This window comes from Callithrix jacchus, chromosome 13, assembly GCF_049354715.1.
Source record: "Callithrix jacchus isolate 240 chromosome 13, calJac240_pri, whole genome shotgun sequence".
In the NCBI taxonomy this organism is placed as follows: domain Eukaryota; kingdom Metazoa; phylum Chordata; class Mammalia; order Primates; family Cebidae; genus Callithrix; species Callithrix jacchus.
This window is the reverse complement of record NC_133514.1, coordinates 101,679,299-101,702,880: the sequence shown is the minus strand read 5'-3', so window position 1 is coordinate 101,702,880 and position 23,582 is coordinate 101,679,299. Positions and strand designations below refer to the sequence as shown.

The window sequence follows — 23,582 nt, the reverse complement described above, 5'->3', positions numbered from 1 at the left end:
ATAACTAGGACTGATGAATCCTATAATTCTACACTAACAATGTTTTCATTTAAAACAAAAGTAACAAATAGGCTGGGTGCTGTGGCTCATGCCTACAATCCCAGTACTTTGGGAGGCCGAGGTGGGCAGATTACCTGAGGTCAGGTGTTCGAGACCAGCCTGGCCAACATGGCAAAATCTCGTCTCTACTGAAAATACAAAAATCAGCTGGGTGTGGTGGTGCGCTCCTGTAATCCTAGTTACTCAAGAGACTGAGGCAGGAGAATTGCTTGAACCCAGGAGGTTGCAGTGAGCCGAGATCGTTCCACTGCACTCCAGTCTGGGTGACAGAGTGAGATTCAGAAAGCAAACACACAACACCAAAAGAAACAAAAGCACCCTTGAATTACATATCTAAGTCTATCTACATTTGCGCATAATACAGATGTCAATATTGGTTGCTTTAGAATTAGAGTCTTTGAAACGTAAAAATAAATAAAGATCTAAAAAAAAAAATCATTACAGACCTTTGGTTCAAATCACTACAGACCTTTGGTTTAAATATTCATTTAAACCCCTTCTCCAGTTCCCACTGAGATGAATAAAGGATTAAAAGTAGGAAAACAATTTATTAGTGCTGGAAACTGGGATGAACACCATCCACACACAAAAACTAGAAATTATTTCTCTAACATATAATTCAAATAAGACCAGATTGAGGGGCAAGTTGGCCAACCCATGTGCTGTGGAAATGCTCCACAAGACAGAAAGCAACAGAGAGTAAACCTTGATCCTCTGAGGCTCCTTCAGAAAATATATATTAAATGTTTATACTCAGACTTCATGCTGAGTGACTGTTGAAGCTGTATCCTCATCATGGAAACCGTTCTAGTTAGAGATGGATGGACACTGCCCTAGCTATTTCTGGGCACCAAAACAAATCCAGAAAAGAAACTTGGTCAGTTTCTCAAAAGACAGAGAAACTCCACATCATATGATAGTTACCTCTTTGAGCTACCTCTGATTGTTGTTCCACCATCACCTGGAACAGAATATGGCAACGTAGGACTAGTTTCTCCTTTAATCAAAATCAATCTAAAGTATCACCTTCTCCCTCCATTTAGACCCAAAAGGCCAGTTCAGAGGCTCACAGCATAACCCAAACCAGACTTCTCTGTAAGAACAGAGAAAAATCATTAGACTTTCTGTGGAATAAGAAGTAATGGCCTCCTACAAAATAGTATTAATGCAAAAAAAGAAAAAACATGAGAATATTTCTATTTTGTATTTTCACTAAGACTAAGAATATAGCAAAGCAGTAAAACTGGAGATCAGATAAACTCACTATACACACACACACACACACACACACACACGTTTACAATTGTCTTGGATATGATCATTTACATATTTGTCTCCTCTACTAAACTATGATCGATCAGCAGGTGGAAACTATTGTTTTATTCACCTCTAAACTCACAGTACCTAGCATAATGCCTAGCATAGCAAAAGTAGTTGCAATACAATAAACTTTATTGAATGCGTGAGGCAAACCACCAATTAAGTATCAGAGTTTATATTTCTAATATAATTACAATAGTTTTTATTCTCAATATCTATTAAAATTCTTCTCTATAATTCTTATATTTCTTTATTCTACTATCTATAGAGTAAGCTTAGGTTATTCATATTACATGCAGATAGTAAGCTAACAAATCAATTACTTCTTCCTAAAATTACTGAGCTTTATTAGATCCGAAAATATTTCCTCTTAAATCAATAAGTAACATTCAAGCAACAACTGATTCCTAAGAATATCATATGGCTAACACGACATAAAACTTCACAGAAACAGTGCACAAGTAGTAACACAGAAACAGGCTGGTAGCTCACACCTGTAATCCCGGCACTTTGGGAGGCCAGGGCAGTTGTATTACTTGAGCCCAGGAGTTTGAGACCAGCCTGAGCAAAATAGCAAAACCCCACATCTACCAAAAATACAAAAATTAGCTGGGTATGGTGGTGCGTGCTTGTAGTCCCAGCTACTCGGGAGGCTGAGGCGGGAGGACCACTTGAGCCTCGGGAGGCAGAGGTTGCAGTGAGCTAAGATCGCATCACTGCACTCCAGACTGGGAGACAGAGCAAGGCTCTTTCTCACAAAAAATTTAAAAAGTAAAATAATTACAAACAACTCTATGCACATAAACTAGTAAACCAGGAAGAAATGGATAAACTCCTGAACTCTTGCCTCCTCCCAAGCCTAAACCAGGGAGAAGTCGAAACCCTGAATAGACCAATAACAAGATCTGAAGTTGAGGCAGCAATTAAGAGCTTACCACACAAAAAAAGCCCAGGTCCAGATGGGTTCACAGCCAAATTCTATCAGACACACAAAGAGGAACTGTGACCATTCCTTCTGAAACTCTTCCACATAATCCAAAAAGAGGGAATCCTTCCCAAATCATTTTATGAGACCAACATCATCCTGATACCAAAACCCGGCAGAGACTCAACAAGAAAAGAAAACTTCAGGCCAATATCTGTGATGAACATATATGCAAAAATCTTCAATAAAATACTGGCAAACCAATTGCAACAGCACATCAAAAAGCTTATCCACCATAATCAAGTAGAATTCATCACAGGGATGCAGGGCTGGTTCAACATACGCAAGTCTATAAATGTAATTCACCACATAAACAGAACCAAAGACAAAAACCACATGATCATCTCAATTGATGCAGAGAAGGCCTTTGACAAAATTCAACAGCCCTTTATGTTAAAAACCCTCAATAAACTAGGTATTGATGGAACGTATCTCAAAATCATAAAAGCTATTTACAACAAACCAACAGCCAGTATCATACTGAATGGGCAAAAACGAGAAGCATTCCCTTTGAAATCTGGCACTAGACAAGGATGCCCTCTCTCATCACTCCTATTCAATATAGTACTGGAAGTTCTAGCCAGAGCAATCAGGCAAGAAAAAGAAATAAAGGGTATTCAGATAGGAAAGGAGGAAGCCAAATTGTCTCTATTTGCAGACGACATGACATATCTAGAAGATCCCATCGTCTCAGCCCAAAATCTCCTGAAACTGATAAGCAACTTTGGCAAAGTCTCAGGATACAAGATAGATGTGCAAAAATCACAAGCATTCCTATACACTAATAACAGACTAAAAGAGAGACAAATCAGGAATGAACTGCCATTCACAATTGCTACAAAGAGAATAAAACACCTAGGAATACAACTAACAAGGAATGTAAAGGATCTCTTCAAGGAGAACTACAAAGCACTGCTCAACGAAATAAGAGAGGACACAAACAGATGGAGAAACATTCCATGTTCATGGTTAGGAAGCATCAATATTGTGAAAATGGCCATACTGCCCAAAGTAATTTACAGATTCAATGCTATCCCCATCAAGCTACCAACGACCTTCTTCACAGAACTGGAAAAAACCACCTTACACTTCATATGGAACCAAAAGAGAGCCCGCATAGCCAAGTCAATTCTAAGCAAAAAGAACACAGCAGGAGGCATGACACTACGAGACCTCAAACTATACTACAAGGCTACAGTAATCAAAACAGCATGGTACTGGTACCAAAACAGAGATATAGACCAATGGAACAGAACAGAGGCATCGGAGGCAAAACAACATTATCTACAACCATCTGATCTTTGACAAACCTGACAAAAACAAGCAATGGGGAAAGGATTCCCTATTTAATAAATGGTGTTGGAAAAACTGGCTATGTGCAGAAAGCAGAAACTGGACCGCTTTCTGACACCTTACACTAAAATTAACTCCAGATGGATTAAAGACTTAAACATAAGACCTGGCACCATAAAAACCCTAGAAGAAAATCTAGGCAAAACCATTCAGGACATAGGAGTAGGCAAGGACTTCATGACCAAAACACCAAAAGCATTGGCAACAAAAGCCAAAATAGACAAATGGGACCTAATCAAACTCCACAGCTTCTGCACGGCAAAAGAAACAGTCATTAGAGTGAATCGGCAACCAACAGAGTGGGAAAAATTTTTTGCAGTTTACTCATCTGACAAAGGGCTGATATCTAGAATTTACAAAGAACTCAAACAGATTTACAAGAAAAAAACAAACAAGCCCATTTGAAAGTGGGCAAAGGATATGAACAGACACTTTACAAAAGAAGACATACATGAGGCCAACAAACATATGAAAAAATGCTCATCATCACTGGCCATCAGAGAAATGCAAATCAAAACTACCTTGAGATACCATCTCATGCCAGTTAGAATGGCGATCATTAAAAAATCTGGAGACAACAGATGCTGGAGAGGATGTGGAGAAATGGGAACACTTTTACACTGCTGGTGGGAGTGTAAATTAGTTCAATCATTGTGGAAGACAGTGTGGCGATTCTTCAAGGACCTAGAAACAGAAATTCCACTTAACCCAGCAATCCCATTACTGGGTATATATCCAAAGGATTATAAATCATTCTACTATAAGGACATATGCACATGAATGTTCACTGCAGCACTGTTTACAATAGCAAAGACCTGGAACCAACCCAAATGCCCATCGATGATGGACTGGACAGGGAAAATGTGGCACATATACACCATGGAATATTATGCAGCCATCAAAAACGATGAGTTTGTGTCCTTTGTAGGGACATGGATGAACCTGGAGACCATCATTCTCAGCAAACTGACACAAGAACAGAAAACGAAATACCGCATGTTCTTACTCATAGGTGGATGTTGAACAATGAGAACACATGGACACAGGGAGGGGAGCACTATGCACTAGGGTCTGTTGCGGGGAATAGGGGAGGGACAGCGGTGTGTGGGGAGTTGGGGAGAGAGAGCATGGGGAGAAATGCCAGATATAGGTGAAGGGGAGGAAGGCAGCAAATCACACTGCCACGTGTATACCTGTGCAACTATCTTGCATGTTCTTCCATGTACCCCAAAACCTAAAATGCAATTAAAAAAAAGCATTTAGATCTTGTAACCCCCCCAAAAAAAGGTAAAATAAAACAAATATCTACAGCTCACAAATGGACTGAAGAGAAAATTAAAAACAAAAATAAAAAACCAAACTGCTTTCCTTTTCCTATTCTCTCCTCAAATGCAAAAAAGTCCTGTAAAATAATCTTGAAAAAGCCTATAAGCCAAATATCGGGATAATGCGCACTGGGAAACACTGATAGAAAAGTGCTAATCCTATTTGGAGAAAAACACGAAGAACAAAAATGGATTTTTCAAAGGAAGATTACTAATGTTTATTAGAGTGGCAGTTTATTAGTTGCTGGCTTATCAAAAATTAAAATACTGTGTTTTTTTAAAATTCAGGCAAATTGTTACAACTAAATAAATATATGACTCAATTTCAGTCAAGCCCGGTTTCACATATGGGAAACTTAAAAATCCAAAACCCTACATCTCGGGCTAGTGATCACATCAAAAATCATAAGAGAGATGAGATGAGGCCCCCGTCACTGTATAGATGAAATTCAACACCGCTTTATTTCATGTAGCTCCTATAGCTCTTTGAGGTAGAGAATATTTAGGTTCATTTTATAGACTTTGCAACTAACAGTGACAGTAGTTAAGCATAATTATTGAAAAAGAGAATGAAACACATGTTATATTTACCTCACAGAAAGGTTTCCTAAGCTTTCAGAGTCCCTGGTATTTCATAAAGTATGAGAACTTAGTATAGTAAGCAAAGTAGACTTTTCTAAGTGTAAGACTTTATTAAGTATGAGAACATAGACTTTACCAGTATGGAACCTAGACTAGCAAATTTCAACTGTCACAACTCCTGGGGGCTACTTCAGGCACCAGCACTATAAAAATTAATAAATACCACTTTAGGAAGTCTACTGTTTCTATCGGTAACAGGCCAGGTTTAAAAAAGAAAGTTTACTGTGTGGTGCCATCAACAGTTGCATTTGGGAGGGTGGCATGAGCAGCTAGTTATTCCCACCCAGTGAAGAGGCACTGGGGAATAGAAGGCAAGCATCCAATACAGTGTATATCACATTCACAGGGCATTTATCAGAGGCCTATTTCACCATCTACAGCGGGCCTTGTAAAGCAGGGGATGACTGGAAGTCCAAGTCTGCTTATTTATAATCCAGGGCCCTTTCCATCTGTAGTAAACTTTTTGGTTACTTCTCCAGTATTTGCTGCTTCCTTTTTCCTTCTAATGGTTCCAATTTTGTTTGGTGATCACTGTGGTTCCAGGAAAGCTGACTCAACCCAGCTCCACTCCTGGCTTTAAGCCAGGCAAGTCGGTACATTCCATCTCCTTGGCACAGTGACAAGTTTAGAGACAGGCATGTGACTGAAGCTAGTTAACTACAGTGAACCCTCTGAGTTTTGCTGGGACAAGGATGAAGGAGCCCAGAAACAGCAAGCAGGCATCTTGGACCATGTGGAGAGTCAGTCGTGGAAGGACACCAATACCAAGAAAGGAAGAGCAAAGACAAAAACCAACCAACTCCTTGGGAACAGAGTTGTTCCTTGCTTCTCTTGAAGCCAAACCTGCTCTAAGCTTTTCAATTAGAAGAACTATATTCTCTTTATTAAGCCTATCTGAGTTCGGGTTTCTGGTACATGTAACTGACAGCACACCACTATACCATGTGTTCCTAATTCCCTATCCCAGAACTAACAGTAAAAAATAAGATCTCAATTATAGTTTTAAGTTCCTCAATTAACTTAAAAATGTATCATAAGCAAGCTGATTATATAGTGAAATAATATAAATCAAAACCATGTAAAATAGAGCACATCGGGCCCTTTGTCCACTGCCCTTCTAAGCTTGACCAGCTTCTTTGCTTCCAGTGGGACAAATAATGGCCCACTGGACCCCCCGGGTAAGGAAGGAGGCCTGCAGTGCTGGAGCCCCGGGTAAGGAAGGAGGCCCGCAGTGCTGGAGCCCCGGGTAAGGAAGGAGGCCCGCAGTGCTGGAGCCCCGGGTAAGGAAGGAGGCCCGCAGTGCTGGAGCCGTGGGTAAGGAAGGAGGCCCGCAGTGCTGGAGCCCTGGGTAAGGAAGGAGGCCCGCAGTGCTGGAGCCGTTGGTAAGGAAGGAGGCCCGCAGTGCTGGAGCCGTGGGTAAGGAAGGAGGCCCGCAGTGCTGGAGCCGTGGGTAAGGAAGGAGGCCCGCAGTGCTGGAGCCGTGGGTAAGGAAGGAGGCCCGCAGTGCTGGAGCCGTGGGTAAGGAAGGAGGCCCGCAGTGCTGGAGCCGTGGGTAAGGAAGGAGGCCCGCAGTGCTGGAGCCCTGGGTAAGGAAGGAGGCCCGCAGTGCTGGAGCCCTGGGTAAGGAAGGAGGCCTGCAGTGCTGGAGCCCTGGGTAAGGAAGGAGGCCTGCAGTGCTGCCACAACTAGGCAACTTCAATGGCATGTCCCTCCTGCCTCCCACCACTGCTGTAGACCAACTCTATCTGCAGCTGCGAGGAGAGGAACTGAGTGGAAAAGAGGGACTGTTTCCTAACTTTCACCTGCTGCAGGAAGCACAAAGCCTCACCCAATATTGGTAATTCAGGAAAAACTCATAAGGTTGAGTTAATCAACATTCAAAAGGCTCCTAGCAGCAAAAAACCTTAAACAATAAATACCTGTCATACTTGCTTTATCTCATCTATAGACATACATAGGAATACATAAATGTTCATTTTTTTGGCTGCACTATTCCAATGTATGTTATAGGAATCTTCTCCCTAAACACTTTAAAACACATCTTCGTTTTTTAAAAAGGACATTCTTCTATAGAACCACAATATCATTATCATAATTACTTAATTATCAAATAGGTGATTACATTCAAATTTTTCCAACTATCTCAAAAATGTCTCGCGTGGCTGGTTTCTTCAACCACAATCCAATGAATATTCATGCATTGCATTTGCTTTTTATGTTCTTTAGTCTCAACCTGGGAAAGCAAACAAGGCACTACACCTTTACATTTTCCAAAGATACTTAACACAATTCACCTGCTCAAAAGAGGTATTTTCTTCTAAGTCTGACTCCATGAACTCCTGGGGAATATTCTTAAGAACAAAACCTACCTGGGGGGCTGAGAAGCTGAAGAACATCAGTGTGTGCCATAGCCTGCAGGAATTCACTCAGCTCTGTGACTGTGCAACCTTTTTCACCCATTAACTTCAGCAGACACAGGCTGGGGCTTCCTTCAGGCTCCAATACCTTAAGAGAACACTGCTCCAGGTCTAGGCAACTGAAAGCAACAGAAAGAACTCATGTCAATAGCTTTCTTCCACATGATGCACCTGCTGTATATCTGGACCACGGTGGTGCTGTACGGAATAAATCACAAGTGAGTGGGTGGGTGGCGAGAAACTATTTGCAGAATGAATCTGAGTGTCCTTTCCTCTTCCTTCATCATGGGGTATTCTTCTTTATTCCCTTCTCCCACTCAGCTCCCATGATTATTAAATCAGGAGAATGAGAAACGCAGAAACAGGATGTGAGAGGAACTGAGCCTTGACACTGATAAAGGTTTTTGGCTTTTAATTGGGAATGGGGAATAGGAAGGCCAGAAAAATGCCCTTACGCATTCTTCAAAAGTGATGAAATACAAAATGACCCCAAATGAAGCCCTGGTAGGGTAGACTCTGTTGCCTCCTGAGTGAAAGGAATATGCACTCATTCCATTAGGGAGCCAAAATATCTGAAATCATAGCACATGCATGTTCATAAAAGGTGTTAGTAGTACTCTGAATTGAAAGGAAGAGAGGCTAATGTTTAGAAGATGACACTACATAGAACAATCAATGTTACAACGTTAGCAATTGAAAAATACTTAAAATATCCATTTAAATAAATTATAGTATGTACATCAAATGAAATAGTTAATTCATTAAAAAACTGAGGCTGAGGTAAAGGCATAGGTCTTCAAGACATACTGAAAAATGAAGGAATTAACATAAAAAACTGTATATAATACACTACTATTTGTATTAACAAGGTAGTATGTCTGTGTGTGTATTCATATAAAAAGGAAGATACAGAAAAGCGTTTGTTATTACCAAGATCATTTGTGTGTGTTCTCATACACGCAGACTAAATTTTGAAAAGATATCTAAGAAACTGGTAACTGTCACTGCCTCAGAGAGGGTAACTAAGGGAGTAGAGCTCATGGCTAGATGATCTACTTTACACTATAAACCCCTTTGTACTGTTAATTTTTTTATGTGCATTTATTTTTCAATAATATTTTTTTTAAATAGAGATGGGGTGTTGCCATGTTGGCCAGGCTGGTCTCAAACTCCTGATACTCCTGCCTCTGCCTCCCAAAGTGCTGAGGCCACCACTCTGGCTCTTTCAATAATTTTTAAAAAGTATATTTAGAAAGAAAACTAGTACTATTAACATTCAAACAATTAGGATGGGCATGGTGGCTCACATCTGTAACCCCAGCACTTTGGGAGGCTGAGGTGGGATGATCTCTTGAGGCCAGGAGTTTGAGACCAGCCTGGCCAACATGGTGAAACCCCATCTGTACTAAAAATACAAAAGTTAGCTGTGTGTGCTGGTGCACGCCTGTAGTCCCAACTACTCAGGAGGCATGAGAATCACTTGAACCCAGGAGGTGGAGGTTGCAGTGAGCTGAGATCGTACCACTGCACCCCAGCCTGGGCAACAGAGTGAGACTCTATCTTAAAAAAAAAAAAAAAAAAAAAGAAGAAGAAGAAAAACCAAAGTACTTCTAAGCACCTAGAAACATCCTATTGCAGAGACCATGGCCTGTGGGCCAAATGTTTTCAGCTACCTGATTTCTATAAAGTTTTATTGGAACACAGCTACACTCATTCATTTACATATTTACAAATGTCTACGGCTGCTCTCCTGATACAACAGCAGAGCTGAATAGCTGGCTGCAGAGCCAAAAATATTCACCATTTGGCCCTTTATGGAAATAGTTTGCTAACTCCTGCTTTAAAGAATGTCTTATTGTCCTTTTGTTGAAACGATTCTTTTTAAAATACCAGTATTTAACATACATATACAATTTCCTTTTCCATGTTATTGTGCACAGTAGTGGTATACAAGATTAGAAAGACAGGTTAAGATCAGGTCATAGAAGGCCATGAAGAATGGAACAATCAAATGAATTGTAATCACTTTATAGGAAGGGGAAAATACAAGTATGAAACATTTAAGAGGAGATAAAAGAATAAAGTAAAACCAAGCAATCAACGACACAAAAACATTGCCAAAGAAACATAACCAACAACAAGAGCCAACCAAAGTGTTTAGATAATCTGCATGATGTACTATAGAATCCTGCTCCTTTTCCTGCCAATTAGAATTACAGTCCCATATAAACTCTAGCTTCTCTATAAGGTCCTCCTAGACTACACCAGTCCACCAAACATACTTTATAGAAAGAGTCTCCTAATTAGACTTGTTTTATAGACCAAAGGTCGGCAAACTGTTTTTCTAAATGGCCAGCAAGTATATATTTTAGATATTCTGGGCCACAGAGTCTCTATCACACATTCTTCTTTGTTGCTTTTGTTTTACAGCTTGTAGGATACAAAAATCAGTCTAGATCATGGGCTATGTAAAACAGGTAGCAGCCTGGATTTGGGACTTAAGCAGTCATGTGCAGACCTGTTTCATGTTTTATCTGACATAATTTCACCTTACAACTGTGAGCTTTTCTTTATGGGCATGAAGAAAAGCTTCTTTATCCAATTAGATTATAGTAAACTCCTTGAAAAGAGAAACCCTATCATATTAAATAAAATATGACATAAAATCCCTTAGTATCTAAAATTGTCTTGTCCATATTAATTATTCATAAATGATTACTGAATGAATTTCAATCATCACTGTCAAGGCTGAAAGCCTGAATAGGTGCAAGGGGTCAAACATAATAGTGCCAGGGTGCGGCCAAATCCAGGTTAGCAAGCTATTTTATTGCTTGAAATATTAATCCTCATTCATTTCGAGCAGTCTTAAGATGCTATCATAACACTTATACTGTCATCCAGGATTTATAATTCAGTGATAATGTTGATTATTTCATATGGAAAATATGTATCCAATCATATTAACTTCATTGGTAATGTTATCTACCTCATAGGGTTGTTAGAATTAAATAGCTAGTCCATCTAAGAAGTACTTAACACAGTGCTGGGCAGGTAACAGAAATTCAATAAAGGTTAGCTCTTATTATGCAGTAAGAATGGGGGGAATATTAAAAGAACATTAATTTCTTAACTATACTTATTTTGGAACAATTTTAGCTTTTCCTTAAACATTTCTTTGAGTAACTATTATTTTGGTAACCTGAAAATGTCCTCTAAAGCCTCCTGTGATCACTGTATTTACTAGGTATTCTTTTCTAAGCGTCCTAGTTTAATTTTTATTATATTCAATATGGTATTCTTATTAAATATGAATCATATCATAGCTCAACCAGTCCCAAATTCTGGACTGTAGACCGGTGTGACAGCACAAGCGGAGGTCCAAGGTAAAATGATAAAAATAAGGACAATAAAACTTTTATTCTAAAATTGTCTTTTCTATTTTTAAATGTTCAAGTGTCCTTTCTTTTCAGAAACAATAGTGACGATGACAGAAAACATAAAAAGTTGCCTATTAGTGCTCTCATTTTGTAAAATTTTACTAGTTTCCAAAATGCCCAAGTGAAGGAACTTATATTAAACAATATAAGGATTACTAGTTTTGTAAATGAGATACATAAAAATAAAATGCTGTATGCTAATTTTTATGATTCTGAAGTTTACCAGGATCTGATACATTAAGAAGCCATCTCATCAAATAGAACCAAGTGATAATTAATGTCTCTATTGATAAAGAGAAAATTAAAAACACTTGGCTTTCCTTTCCCCAAAAGAACAAAGAACAAATTAAGCTATAGATGACTTCTCTTCCATTACAAGAGGCACAGGAGAAAAAGAGGATTCTCTGTCTCCTTTTGTTTTACTGATTTTCCGCAAGGGTACTGGCTTTCAGCTAAGATGATACTTGTAAGTACCTAACTTTTCTTTCTTTCCTTTTTAAGTTACATTCCTGTAAGAATGTGCTTTGAAGTGGTTTCTGCAAGTCCTAATTTAGAATTTTTGATTTAAAAACTGCTTTACTACTGAAACAAATGTACTTTGCTTTAAAAAAAAATCTCTATTTTTATCTTCACTTTAAAAAAAATATAATCAAGGCCAGGCACAGTGGCTCACGCCTATAATTCCAGCACTTTGGGAGGCCGAGGCAGGTGGTTCACGAGGTCGAGAGATCAAGACCATCCTAGTCAACATGGTCTAGAAACCCCGTCTCTACTAAAAATACAAAAAAAATTAGCTGGGCATGGTGGCACACGCCTGTAGTCCCAGCTACACCGGAGGCTGAGGCAGGAGAATTGCCTGAACCCAGGAGGCGGAGGTTGCAGTGAGCCGAGATCACGCCACTGCACTCCAGCCTGGGTAACAAGAGCGAAACTCCGTCTCAAAAAAATAAATAAATAATCAAATAGAACATACACATACTTTAGGGGACAACCCACAATGCTGGTTTTAGGTTTTTCTGCTTCTCCTCTTGTAAAAATTTGCTATCTGGAATCTTTATTCACTAATTTGATCTATTTATCAATCACCTAAAATAGGCCATTGTTTTTTTCTAGGTGTTGAGGATACAGCAGCAAACAAAACAAAAGTCTGTATCTTCCTGGATCTTTCACTCTAGAGACATACAGAGATAAATTTAAATATACAGGGAGTTATACGTGTGTGTATCCATCTAGCCAATGGTCATAAGTGTTTTGGAGAAAACTAAGGTAATGCAGGGGACAGGTTAACACTGAGCAGATATGGGGGCTAATTTTAAATATTATGATCAAAGAAGAGCTCAGCGAGGTGACTTTCAAGCAAACACTTGACAAATAAAGGAGTAAGTCACGTGGTTACCTGTGGCGACCATCTCAGCCTAAGTAGGCAGCAAGTACAAGGACTACTGTGTCCAAAGGAAAGCAATAAAGCACATGTGGCTTTCTTGCTTTGGAGGTAAGAAGATACCAGGATGAAGAGTGAACTGGCAGCTAATGGTGTTTTTACTCTGAGATGGAAAAGCAATAGGAGAGTTGGTATTTTCTTTTAAGGGGTCTCACTAAGTTGCCCAGGTTGGTTTTGAAGTCCTAGGCTTAAGTATTTCCCCACGCTAGCCTCCCAAAGTGCTGGGATTACAGGTGTGAGGCCACACGCTAGGCCACAATAGGAGAGTTTTGAGCAGAGGAGGAATAAGACCTGATGTGATGTTTTAAAAGAATAATTCTTACTGCTATATTGAAAACAGCCATATATGGGGTGGGAGCAAAGCGAAGGAGGGAGAAGTTAAGTGGCTACTGGAATAATCCAGCTGAGAGACAATGGGGCTTGGCCCAGTGTGCCAGCAGTGGAGGCTGGGTTCTGCCTATATATACAGTGAAGGTACAGCAGGCGGGAGGTGCTGACAAAAACAACGTGTATGTAAAAGTGGAGTCAGGAATGACTTCCAAGTTTTTGTTTTTGAAATGAAGTTTCACTCTTGTTGCCCAGGCTGGAGTGCAATGGCATGATCTTGGCTCACCGCAACCTCCACCTTCTGGGTTCAATTCTTCTTCCTCAGCCTCTGGAGTAGCTGGGATTACAGGCATGCGCCACCACGCCCAGCTAATTTTTTGTATCTTTTCAGTAGAGACAAGGTTTCTCCTGTCCTGACCTCAGGTGATCCGTCCACCTTGGCCTCCCAAAGTGCTGGGATTATAGGCATGAGCCACCATGCCTGGTGACTTAGAAGTTTTTGGCCTGAACAACCAGAGGGTGCAGAAACTGTGAAAGAAAGAGGTTTCTAATGGAAGATGTGTTAAATTTTGCACATATTACATTTAAGATGTCTCTTAGTCATTCAAGAGAAGATGGCAAACAGGTGTTTACATACATGAATCTGGGAGTTCAAAGCAGAGAAATGGGCTGGAGATAGAAATTGGGAGTAATCAACCTAAATAAATGTAAAGTCATGGGACTGAAGGATAAGACAAGAGGGTGAGAAGGAAACCTTAGTTTGTTTCAGAGACAAGGTCTTACTCTGTCAACCAGGCTGGAACACAGTGGTGTGCTTGTAGCTCACTGCAGTCTCAAACTCCTGGGCTCAAGCAATCCTCCTGCCTCAGCCTGCAGAGTAGCTGGGACTAAAAGCATGTGCCACTATGCCTAATTTTTTATTTTTTGTGCAAACAAGGTCTCAGTATGTTTTCCATGCTGGAAGGAAATCTTTTGTTAGAGCCTTTTACACATTCTCATTCCTATAATAAACTGCTTAAGAGCAGGATTTCTGCAGCTAAAAGTACACCTTCTACTCAGTAAGTATGCAATGACTGTTTTTCCTCAGTCCAGCCCCATTTCTAAGCTCCCTACTTAACAGAATTTTAGGCGGCATTTAGAGCCTCCTGTCAGGTCTGTCATCCTTAGGGCTCAGATGTTCCATGCCACCGAAGAATTTATATAGCTTGGGCAAGACCCTCAGAGTCTGTGCCTATCTACACTAACAGCAAAGGGTGTCCAGGTCAGTCTTGATGGAATTAGGGCTGGGTTTGACTATAGCGCATTCCCAAATGTACATGGTTGCAGGAAACTAAACTATAAACAAGGATTTACTCTGAGTCATCAGCAATGAAAACATTTACATTTATTCCCAATCCCTTGTAGACAGTTTGACAGGCTCTTTCGCTTGTGGTTTACTTGTTTGTGTTATTACATTTTCACCTAGTTTGAGGGATAATGTAAAGTGTCAGAAAAAAAAAGTGAAGAGAAGAAAAAGAAACAGAATGGGCAACGTTTTGAGATTTTAGGGCTGCAGATCCAGTGACTGAAGAAAGCACCTCTCAGCCTCATGGGACTTGTCAGCCACGTGGACTAGACACTCACACAATTCCCTTCTTCGGCACTAGAGAAAAAATACCTTTAGGACTTTTAGTATCACAGATCTTCTCCCATCAGTATGAAATCACTTTAAAATAACTATTTTTTTTTGTCTTAAATAGAGTAAGCATCCCAGCTGACCCTGCTTCACTGTCCAGCCTCCAAGTTCCCAATGCTGCTTATTAAAAAAGTCAGTTTAATTCTGATCTCAATAGGGATGAGCTTAACGTTCCCAAATTCTCCAACCCTTCCCACCCCAACCAACCTCCTCAAAACTAACTTTTACCACCCTGAAAGATGGGTGAAACTCATCTACCTCTCATCAGACTTCCCACTCCAGATTCTGATTCCACAACTCTATGCCTAGGTGCTTGCCCCCTCCGGCTAGGCAACTGTTCTTGCCTCTGTGTGACTCCACAGAAAATTGGCCTCAAATCTTTCCTTTAGTTCCCGAAGCAAAGCTAAGACCATTCCACAGCCTTTAACAAAAAACAGACTGAAGGCAGGTGAGGAAAACACAATACCCAACATCAGGTATCCGCTGCTTTTAGATTCCAGCAGCCATGCTTCTTCCCTGGCAGAGTCTCACTGACTTTCCTCTCTCTCCTGCATGGTCATGTAGGAGTCCCTGATACTCAGCTTTCTTCAGGAAGCCCAGAACCTTCCCTAACTAGAGTACTTATTAACACCGAAATACTCTGGAGATTTGCCCCCAAAGACAACTTTTTATATTACGGTAGGTCCAGAAATTCAGAAATTTATGGGCCTAGCCTAACAGTATTTTGGATTTATTTTTCCATAGCCAAAAGCCCAACGTGTTTTTCCTAGCTAGAACAGAAAAAAATTATGCCACCTCTCTGCTAGATGTTACCAGCTATTCCCTTTTCACATCATTACTCCTTTACATGAGCAATAATCCCAAGTCACTATTACCCTTTACCTCAATTCCAAACTCTGAAACTCAGAGTTGCCGGGAGGGTCTAAGCAAATAACATGTTGGCCAGGCGCAGTGGCTAATGACTGTAATCCCAGCACTTTGGGAGGCCAAGGCAGACAGATCACCTAAGGTGAGGAGTTTGAGACCAGCCTGGCCAACATGGCGAAACCCCGTCTCTATTAAAATAAAGAAAGAAGAAACCCCATCTCGAAAGAAAGAAAGAAAAGAAAGAAAGAGAGAGAGAGAAAGAGAAAGAAAGAAAGAAAAAGAAAAGAAAGAAAGAAAGAAAAGAAAAGAAAAGAAAAGAAAGTGGCTGGGCACCATGGCTCACACCTGTAATCCCAGCACTTTGGGAGGCTTAGGCAGGTGGATCACCTGAGGTCAGGTGCTCAAGACCACCCTGGCTAACATGGCAAAACCCCGTCTCTACAAAAAATACAAAAAGATTAGCGGGAAGTGGTGGCACACACCTGTAATCCCAGCTACTCAGGAGGCTGAGGCAGGAGAATTGCTTAAACCTGGGAGGCAGAGGCAGTGAACCAAGATCGAGCCACTGCACTTCAGCCTGGGCAACAGAGCAGGACTCTGTGGGGGTGCAGAGGGCAGTCAGGAGAAGATAATGCAAAAATAACAGGAATAAAGCAGCAGCATGTAAACATTTAGTACATTTTATGGTACATACTATGTCCTCAATAAATGATAAAAATCCATTATCATTCATACCCAACATAGCATTTAATATGTTATTGTAAATGTCCCCAAATAATAGTCCATTGCTAGATAAACCCTTAGGAATAGGAACTGAATATTTGTTAGTTTATCTTCTAAAATTATTTGATGAGAGGGAAGTCATTCATTCAAAATTGTATTAAGTGCTGATTATTTGCAAAAATAGAGCAATCTAAATTTTCTTAAATAGAGTAAGCATTTAGACTAAAAAAGGTTTCCCTCTCACCCTCTTGGTCTTATTCTTTAGTCCCATGAGCTAAAATCTAGATTTTAGCAAATAATAGGCACTTAATACAATTTTGAATGAATGACTTCCCTCTCATCAAGTATTTACAAACTTCTAGGCATCACAGAATATTAACAGTTTCTGCTCTTAAGGCATTTATAAAGATGTGTACAAATAATCATAAGACAAATCTTAGTCATTTGAGAAGTTTAAAAGCTGCTAAGGGGTTCAAAGGCAGGCCAAAATTACAACAATGGTATAGAGTAATCGGAACCCCTAATGCAGTTCCTGAGACCCTTTCCTGGGGTCCACAAGGTCAAAACGATTTTTCATAATTATAGTAAGAGTTTATTTAGCTTTTCCATTCATTCTTTCAGGAGTGAGCACTGGGCTTTCCAGTGTCCTGGGACCTGTAACAGTGCAACAGGCCGAATGCAGAAGAACATAAAGCATCCAGCTCTGGGATTAAGCCGAGACATTAAAGAGATCTTCCAAATGAAAACCAATGCCACTTTTCTAATTAACTTTTTGGTTTTGGAAAATTTGTTTTTCCACAAAAGTATTATTTCTGTTATCCTGTAATGGGTTATTCTTTTCAAATAAATTGATATTTTAAAAATGTCTTAGCTTTAATTTCAAAGATGGTAAATATCCGTATATATTACATGAATGCAGTATCTCTAACCCATGTAAGAGCTCTCTGGGGTCCTCACAATAATTCTTGAGGGTAAAGGAGTCTCGAGACCAAAAACTTCAGGAACCCTAACAGCCATTCCACACCTGACAAGGAAAATAGTTTTACTTAGAGTTTCATGTTCATGGCGAAGTCAGGAAGAGAACGTGGTAACCTGGTTTGATGGAGGGAGATGATGAATTCGGGAGCTGTCTTTCCCCAATACCTTGCAAAACATTCACGAATTCCTGCACCCCACCCTCCGCTCTCATCACCTGGCCTGTGCTTCTTCCCAACCTTCCTTAGGTCTCCTAGGGCTGAGTCCACTTCTCTTTCTATTGCATTCTAAGTCCTCTGGATGACTGCCCCGTCCCAAGGGTCTCCTGACACCTTTCCTTCTCTCACTGTCCTCCCAGGTCGACCTCGACTTCTCCCTTTCACCCGGTGCGGGGGTAGGAACAGGGAGTGAGGCAGGCGCTGGGCCACTTCTGCCTCCGTCCTCCGGAGCCCCGGACCCCGCTCTCGAACCCCAGGCGTTCCGGGGCGCCGCTGGGTTCCGCTCCGTCTCAGTGACCCAAGCTCCCCAGCACCTCCGCCCACTCACGCCGCCGGCCGCCACCTCCCCGCCCGAGCCCATCTCGTTCCGCCCGGGCGCCCGGCCCGCCGCGGTCCCGAGCTCACCTGAGGCGGAGGCGCCCGCGACTCCCCGCTAGCTCCGCCAGCCGCCTCCAGCCCCGGCCCTCGGGCGCCCGGTCCAGGCGCTCGCTGAGCCTCCGCAGCAGCGGCTCCCGAAGGCGGTTGAGGGTCGCGCAGGCTGGAGGGGGAAGCGGCGGCCCCGCGGGGGTGGCCGGGGTCGGCGGAGCCTGCAGCGGGTCTCCCGGCAGCGACATGGCCCGCGCCGGCCACCCCGGACTGCCGCGGCTCCCGCCCGCCCCGTCACGGGCCTCGGCCCCGGGGCACCTTCCGCTCGCCTCCGAACCGCGGAGGCAGGGGCGGAAGAACAAATCTGGCGGCGCGGCACGGCCCTCGAGGAGGAAGCTCCGCTCCCCGCCCCAAAGAGACAGGTTTGCCTGGGGGAGCCGGGCCGTCCTGCCGCGCCAGCCGCGCAGAGGGGCGGGGCACCGGGGCGCGGGGCAAGGTCTAGAGGGGCGGGGCGAGCCGCCCACTGCGCGCGTGCGTGCGGCCGCGCGCTTCCCTCGCCCTCCCCCGCGGCCTCGGGCTGGCCATGGCGCGCGCTTCAAACCCGGGAGGTGGTGAGGTCCTGCCGAGCAGGAATCGACGGGTGGGTGCAGCTGGAGGAGGAAGCGGTGGAGGAACTACGCCCCGATAGCTCTACGGCGAGGAAGCCTGCAACTTCTGGGCTTCCCGAGACCGTGGGAGGCGGCCTGCGTGCTCCGTCGCCGGCCCCGCCCACAGGCTCTGGCGGCAGCTCTCCCCGACTCTCCGAGTCGCCTTTGTCCGGCGACTCACCAGCATCCTGCAGTGGACAGCCTCAGGCGGACGCTTCCTCGTTTTATGGTTAGATGTGTATGGCATTGCCAGAGGGAAGTAGTGCTGGAGACCCTGATACTTGAGTTGGACTTGGCCAAAATCTTTGCCTAGACTTTAAAAAAATTACTACTTTGCAAACTGAGCTGTGATATATTTAAGGCTAATCAGAAATGATTGTTTTCATCGGAATCATCTGGTTTACACCGAGTTAGACAGCCGCCCGCAATCTTCGTCATCAAAGCAGGCAACCCTGTTGAGGATGCCCTTCCCTGGAATGATCCGGAATGGGTGACACCTGAGCTCTCTCTGCCAATCTTAGCAACATCCAAGGCTGTTACGCGTCTGAAAACTGGGGGTTAGTTTGGGACAAAAAGGAAGCAACTTATGAAATGTGACCAGCCAGGTAGTCCCCTATTCAAGGCTTCCTGGCCCAATTTCTGTTGCCATTAGCTTTTCATTACCCAAGGCAGCAGGATTTTCTGGGCAATAATTTAGATACCTAAATTCTTTTGTTGTTGTTATGAGACCGGGTCTCGCTCTTGCCCAGGCTGGAGTGCAATGGCGCGATCTCGGCTCACTGCAACATCCGCCTCCCGGGTTCAAGCAGTTGTCTGCCTCAGCCTCCTGGGTAGCTGGGATTACAGGTACCCACCACCACACCTGGCTAATTTTTATATTTTTGGTAGAGAGGGGGTTTCCCCATCTTGGCCAGGCTGGTCTTGAACTCCTGACCTCGTGATCCACCTGCCTCGGCCTCCCAAAGTGCTGATATTACAGGTGTGAGCCACTACGCCTGGCCTGGATACCTAAATTCTTATACATGTTGGCAAGTTAGGTGGGCCTTTCAGTCTCCACCACATTCCAGCACAAGCAGTCATTAAGCTTTACTCTAGCATAAATTCCGAATTCAGACTGCAGTGCAATGGCTATGAGCATGACCTTTGGACCTGGAAAGATCTGCTGGATTCAAGTGTTATGAGCTTGAATAATTTCTCCACTTCATCTGTTAACATGGGACTGAAATTACAGTTACAGAGTTGTTACTAGAATTAAAGGAGTTGATGTATGTGAAGCACTTAACTCGGTCACTGGTACCTGGTAGATACTCGATAAATGCTATTACCCTTACATATACAAAAGCGGTCTCATACTCAGTTTGACTGGGTAAGCCTTCCTGTTTTGTCCTCAATCATTGCTTGGATATTTTCTGAGGATCTATCACCTGCATGTGCCAGTTATGGAAAGCAAATCTTCTGGTCTTTACTGGAATCCTACCTTCTAATTTAAATTCAACAGATATCTTCTAAATTTAGACTTCTTAGAAAAGCACAAACATGTAAATTGTTGCTTATGCACCTTCTCATATGTGGCTATAAGTTGAATAGGTGCCAGTGTTATCTACTCTTAGCCAGTATAGCTCAGCTGGGCACTGCTGTGACCTCCAGTTGTAAACACCCCCCTCCCACCCCACCCTGCCGCTTCCCAAGTGACTGGCTCCCTCATTTTACTCTACCTTTTTTTCCACCTAGCAATTTTATAATGTATCCAATCACTCTACCCACCACCCTCCATCCTCTACCCAAACTGACATTACATTTTTTGACTGGTCTTTTTCTCCCCTCAACCAAATGTCAATATTTCCATTACATCATTTCACTCCTCTGGTTCTCTTATGGGCATAATGGTGTAGTAGAATATGACCTTTAAAGTTAATTCTGAATTGGAAACTTGCTGCTGCTGCTGCCCCTTACTAGTGGTGGGCCTTAGGGAGTTACTTAACCTCTCTGAGCTTCAGTTTCCACACCTGTAAAAAGTGGAAAATAATATAGTACCTAATAGTACTATATAGTGTCAGGAAAAAGTATGCACATTGCATATTAGTACTCTTCAAATTGCTACATCAATTTTGGGAACAACATAAATAGTAATTCAGCTTCCTTTTCTATATTAACCATTATGTTTGTATAAAGATAGGAGAAAAGTTGGGGGTAAAGATCTGGCTTTTAAATGTTCCTTAAAAGTTCATGCACGTCTATAGATAATAGCCTTGAGAGTTCTTCCTCATTAGTCTAAAGTGAGATAGATCTTTGTAAATCCAGACAAGCTTGTGGTTTCAATATATGGAACTCCACTGATGTAATCTTCAAAGTGCTCATAGATCTGGAAACCGACTCAGGATTTTTTTCTTCATGCAATTTAACTGACGATGATACTCCAACTAAAAAAAGAAAATGCCAGAATGATATGTCACAGTTGGACAGGGTTTTTAAGACCCAGTGCAGTAGAAAATCTGTTGGTCCCTGGATTTGTGTACAATGGAGGAAAGGAAGCAGGAGTTATGTGGCTTAAATAACATTCATTGTTTCCCATTCCCTCATTCCATGCTCTGCCTGCTTTGTGACCTTTCTGACTCAGCCTCTGTAGGGGCCACTTAGGTGACCGACAGACACAGGCTCAGCACATCCCCTGCAGCCCATTCTTGCCACCATCTTCCAAAGGATTAGGGAAATTTTCTCATTTCGATTTCAACTTTGCAATAGTAGTAGCTAAGCGTCATACTAGTATTCCACACCTTCCTTCATGATGAATCATCTAGACCTAAATACTTGATGCTGACCATGGAAAGACTACACCTACTTATCTAAATTTATTCATTCACTCAATCATTCATTCTGTCATTAACACACATTCATTGGGCACCAGGCTCTGTATAAAATACATATATTGTTAAAGAATAGTTTTTATTTAATTTATTTGTTTATTTTGAGACGGAGTTTTGTTCTTTTTGTCCCGGCTGTAGTGCAGTGGTGTGGATCTCAGCTCACTGCAAAGTCCGCATCCCAGGTTCAAGTGATTCTCCTGCCTCAGCCTCCTGAGAACCTGAGATTACAGGTGTGCACCACCAAGCCCAGCTAATTGTATTTTTAGTACAGATGGGGTTTCACCATGTTGCCCAGGCTGGTCTTGAACTCCTGACCTCAGGTGATTCACCCACCTCAGCCTCCCAAAGTGCTGGGATTACAGGCATTAGCCACCACACCCAGCTTTAAGAATAGTTTCTAAAAGAAAGTTTAAATCATGATGCAACAAATATACAATGAACAAGTATCAGAGATTTTAATTCAGTAACTAACAAGGGAATCAGAAAGGTGTTCCAATTAATTTAGAGGAGAATCCAAAGACCAGATTAATATGTCAGCCCATTGAAATGAAGTTGCTGGGCCAGGCACAGTGGCTCACGCCTGTAATCCCAGCACTTTGGAAGGTTGAGGTGGGTGGATCACCTGAGGTCAGGAGACGAGGTTTCACCATGTCGGCCAGGCTGGTCTCTACTAAAAATACAAAAAATTAACTAGACTTGGCGGCATGCGCTTGTAGTTCCAGCTACTCGGGAGGCTGAGGCAGGAGAATTGCTTGAACCCAGGAGGCGGAGGTTGCAGTGAGCCAAGATCGGCATTGCACTCCACCCTGGGCAGTAAGAGCAAAACTCCATTTAAAAAAAAAAAAAAGAAATGAAGTTGCTTCCTAGATGCGAAATTGGCTTCCTCCATAGTGGCGGAGGGAATTCAATTGAATCTATACCTGACAGAATTTATTTAATTATAAACAAGATTCACTTGCATCACTATAAGTTTTCTACAAGTTCACTCCTATCTCAGAGTTGTAAAACAGCATAGTTATGAGGCAAAGACGAAGACAACCCAGGCAGATGAGCTAGTCAGGATTCCCACACCACAGTTCAGTCTTCACCAGTTTTCCCTTAGAGTTTACAGAATACATTGTTGACCAAACCCAATGTCTGCTTAAAACAAGGAATGGGAGTAGTGAGTGCTCTGTGGATAGCAAGAAGTATACAGATCCAGGGGAGAGCCCTTCGATCCATGTGAAAAAATGAGAGGGGATGGCTTGGGAAACAGGGTAGAAAGAATACTATCCTGTAAAAGCACAGAGCCGGAAACATCACAGCAAGGTTGGAGAACTGCAGTTGCTTCAGGATTGCTGGGGATACTGATGGGAAAGGGACAGAGACCAAGATGTAAAAGGCAGCGAAGACCAGATGATGTCATGCCAAAATTCTGAGATTTTATTCTGTAGATACATGTCTACCACAGAGCCATCTATGCCCCACTGGTGTTATACAGGATGCTTTTAAGTCATACGTGGATGAACATTTTTATCTTAGTAGTTATACGTTAATTCAGAAAAGAAAAATAGCTGCCAGTTAAAACTGCCATTTCAATCAATAGTATTGATTAGGACTATGTTAAATTTACTTGTTAAAATTTGATTTTAAGAAAGTGTATTAAATACCCAAAAGTACAGGTGGTATGTGGATATGTCAAAACCCCTAAAGCTATTAAATGTTTACAGTTTGAGAAACTCTGCTTAAGTGATGGAGAGTAATTGAAATATTTTAAGCAGGACGGTGATTTCACTTTTGGGTTTTTGAAACATCTCTTGGGCAGCAATGTAGGGAAGGGGAAAGACTGGAAGTCCAAGAAGTATTCTAATAATGTAGATGGGAAAAAAGGCCTCTGCCAAGAGCCACAACACTGGGCATGGAGAGGAGGGACACACTGAACAAATATTTGGGATTATTTT

General features: G+C 42.2%; 1 protein-coding gene across 4 annotated transcripts in view; it reads right to left on the bottom strand.

Annotated features, from left to right (window-relative positions):
- MALT1 (MALT1 paracaspase) overlaps positions 1-18,551 on the bottom strand; it is a 90,985-nt gene extending 72,434 nt beyond the window's left edge. For 3 of the 4 annotated variants that reach the window (XM_035271221.3, XM_054244262.2, XM_035271222.3), the window contains exons 1-2: positions 18,171-18,551; positions 8,055-8,221 (exon numbers count right to left, since the gene is read on the bottom strand). In XM_035271221.3, coding sequence (XP_035127112.2) covers positions 8,055-8,221; positions 18,171-18,379 — 376 coding nt within the window. In that variant the 5' untranslated portion in view covers positions 18,380-18,551. Of the gene's footprint in view, positions 1-4,911; positions 4,953-8,054; positions 8,226-18,170 lie in introns of those variants that run through there. The other variant, XM_054244263.2, reaches the window with a different exon arrangement.
- Positions 18,552-23,582: the final 5,031 nt, after the last annotated feature.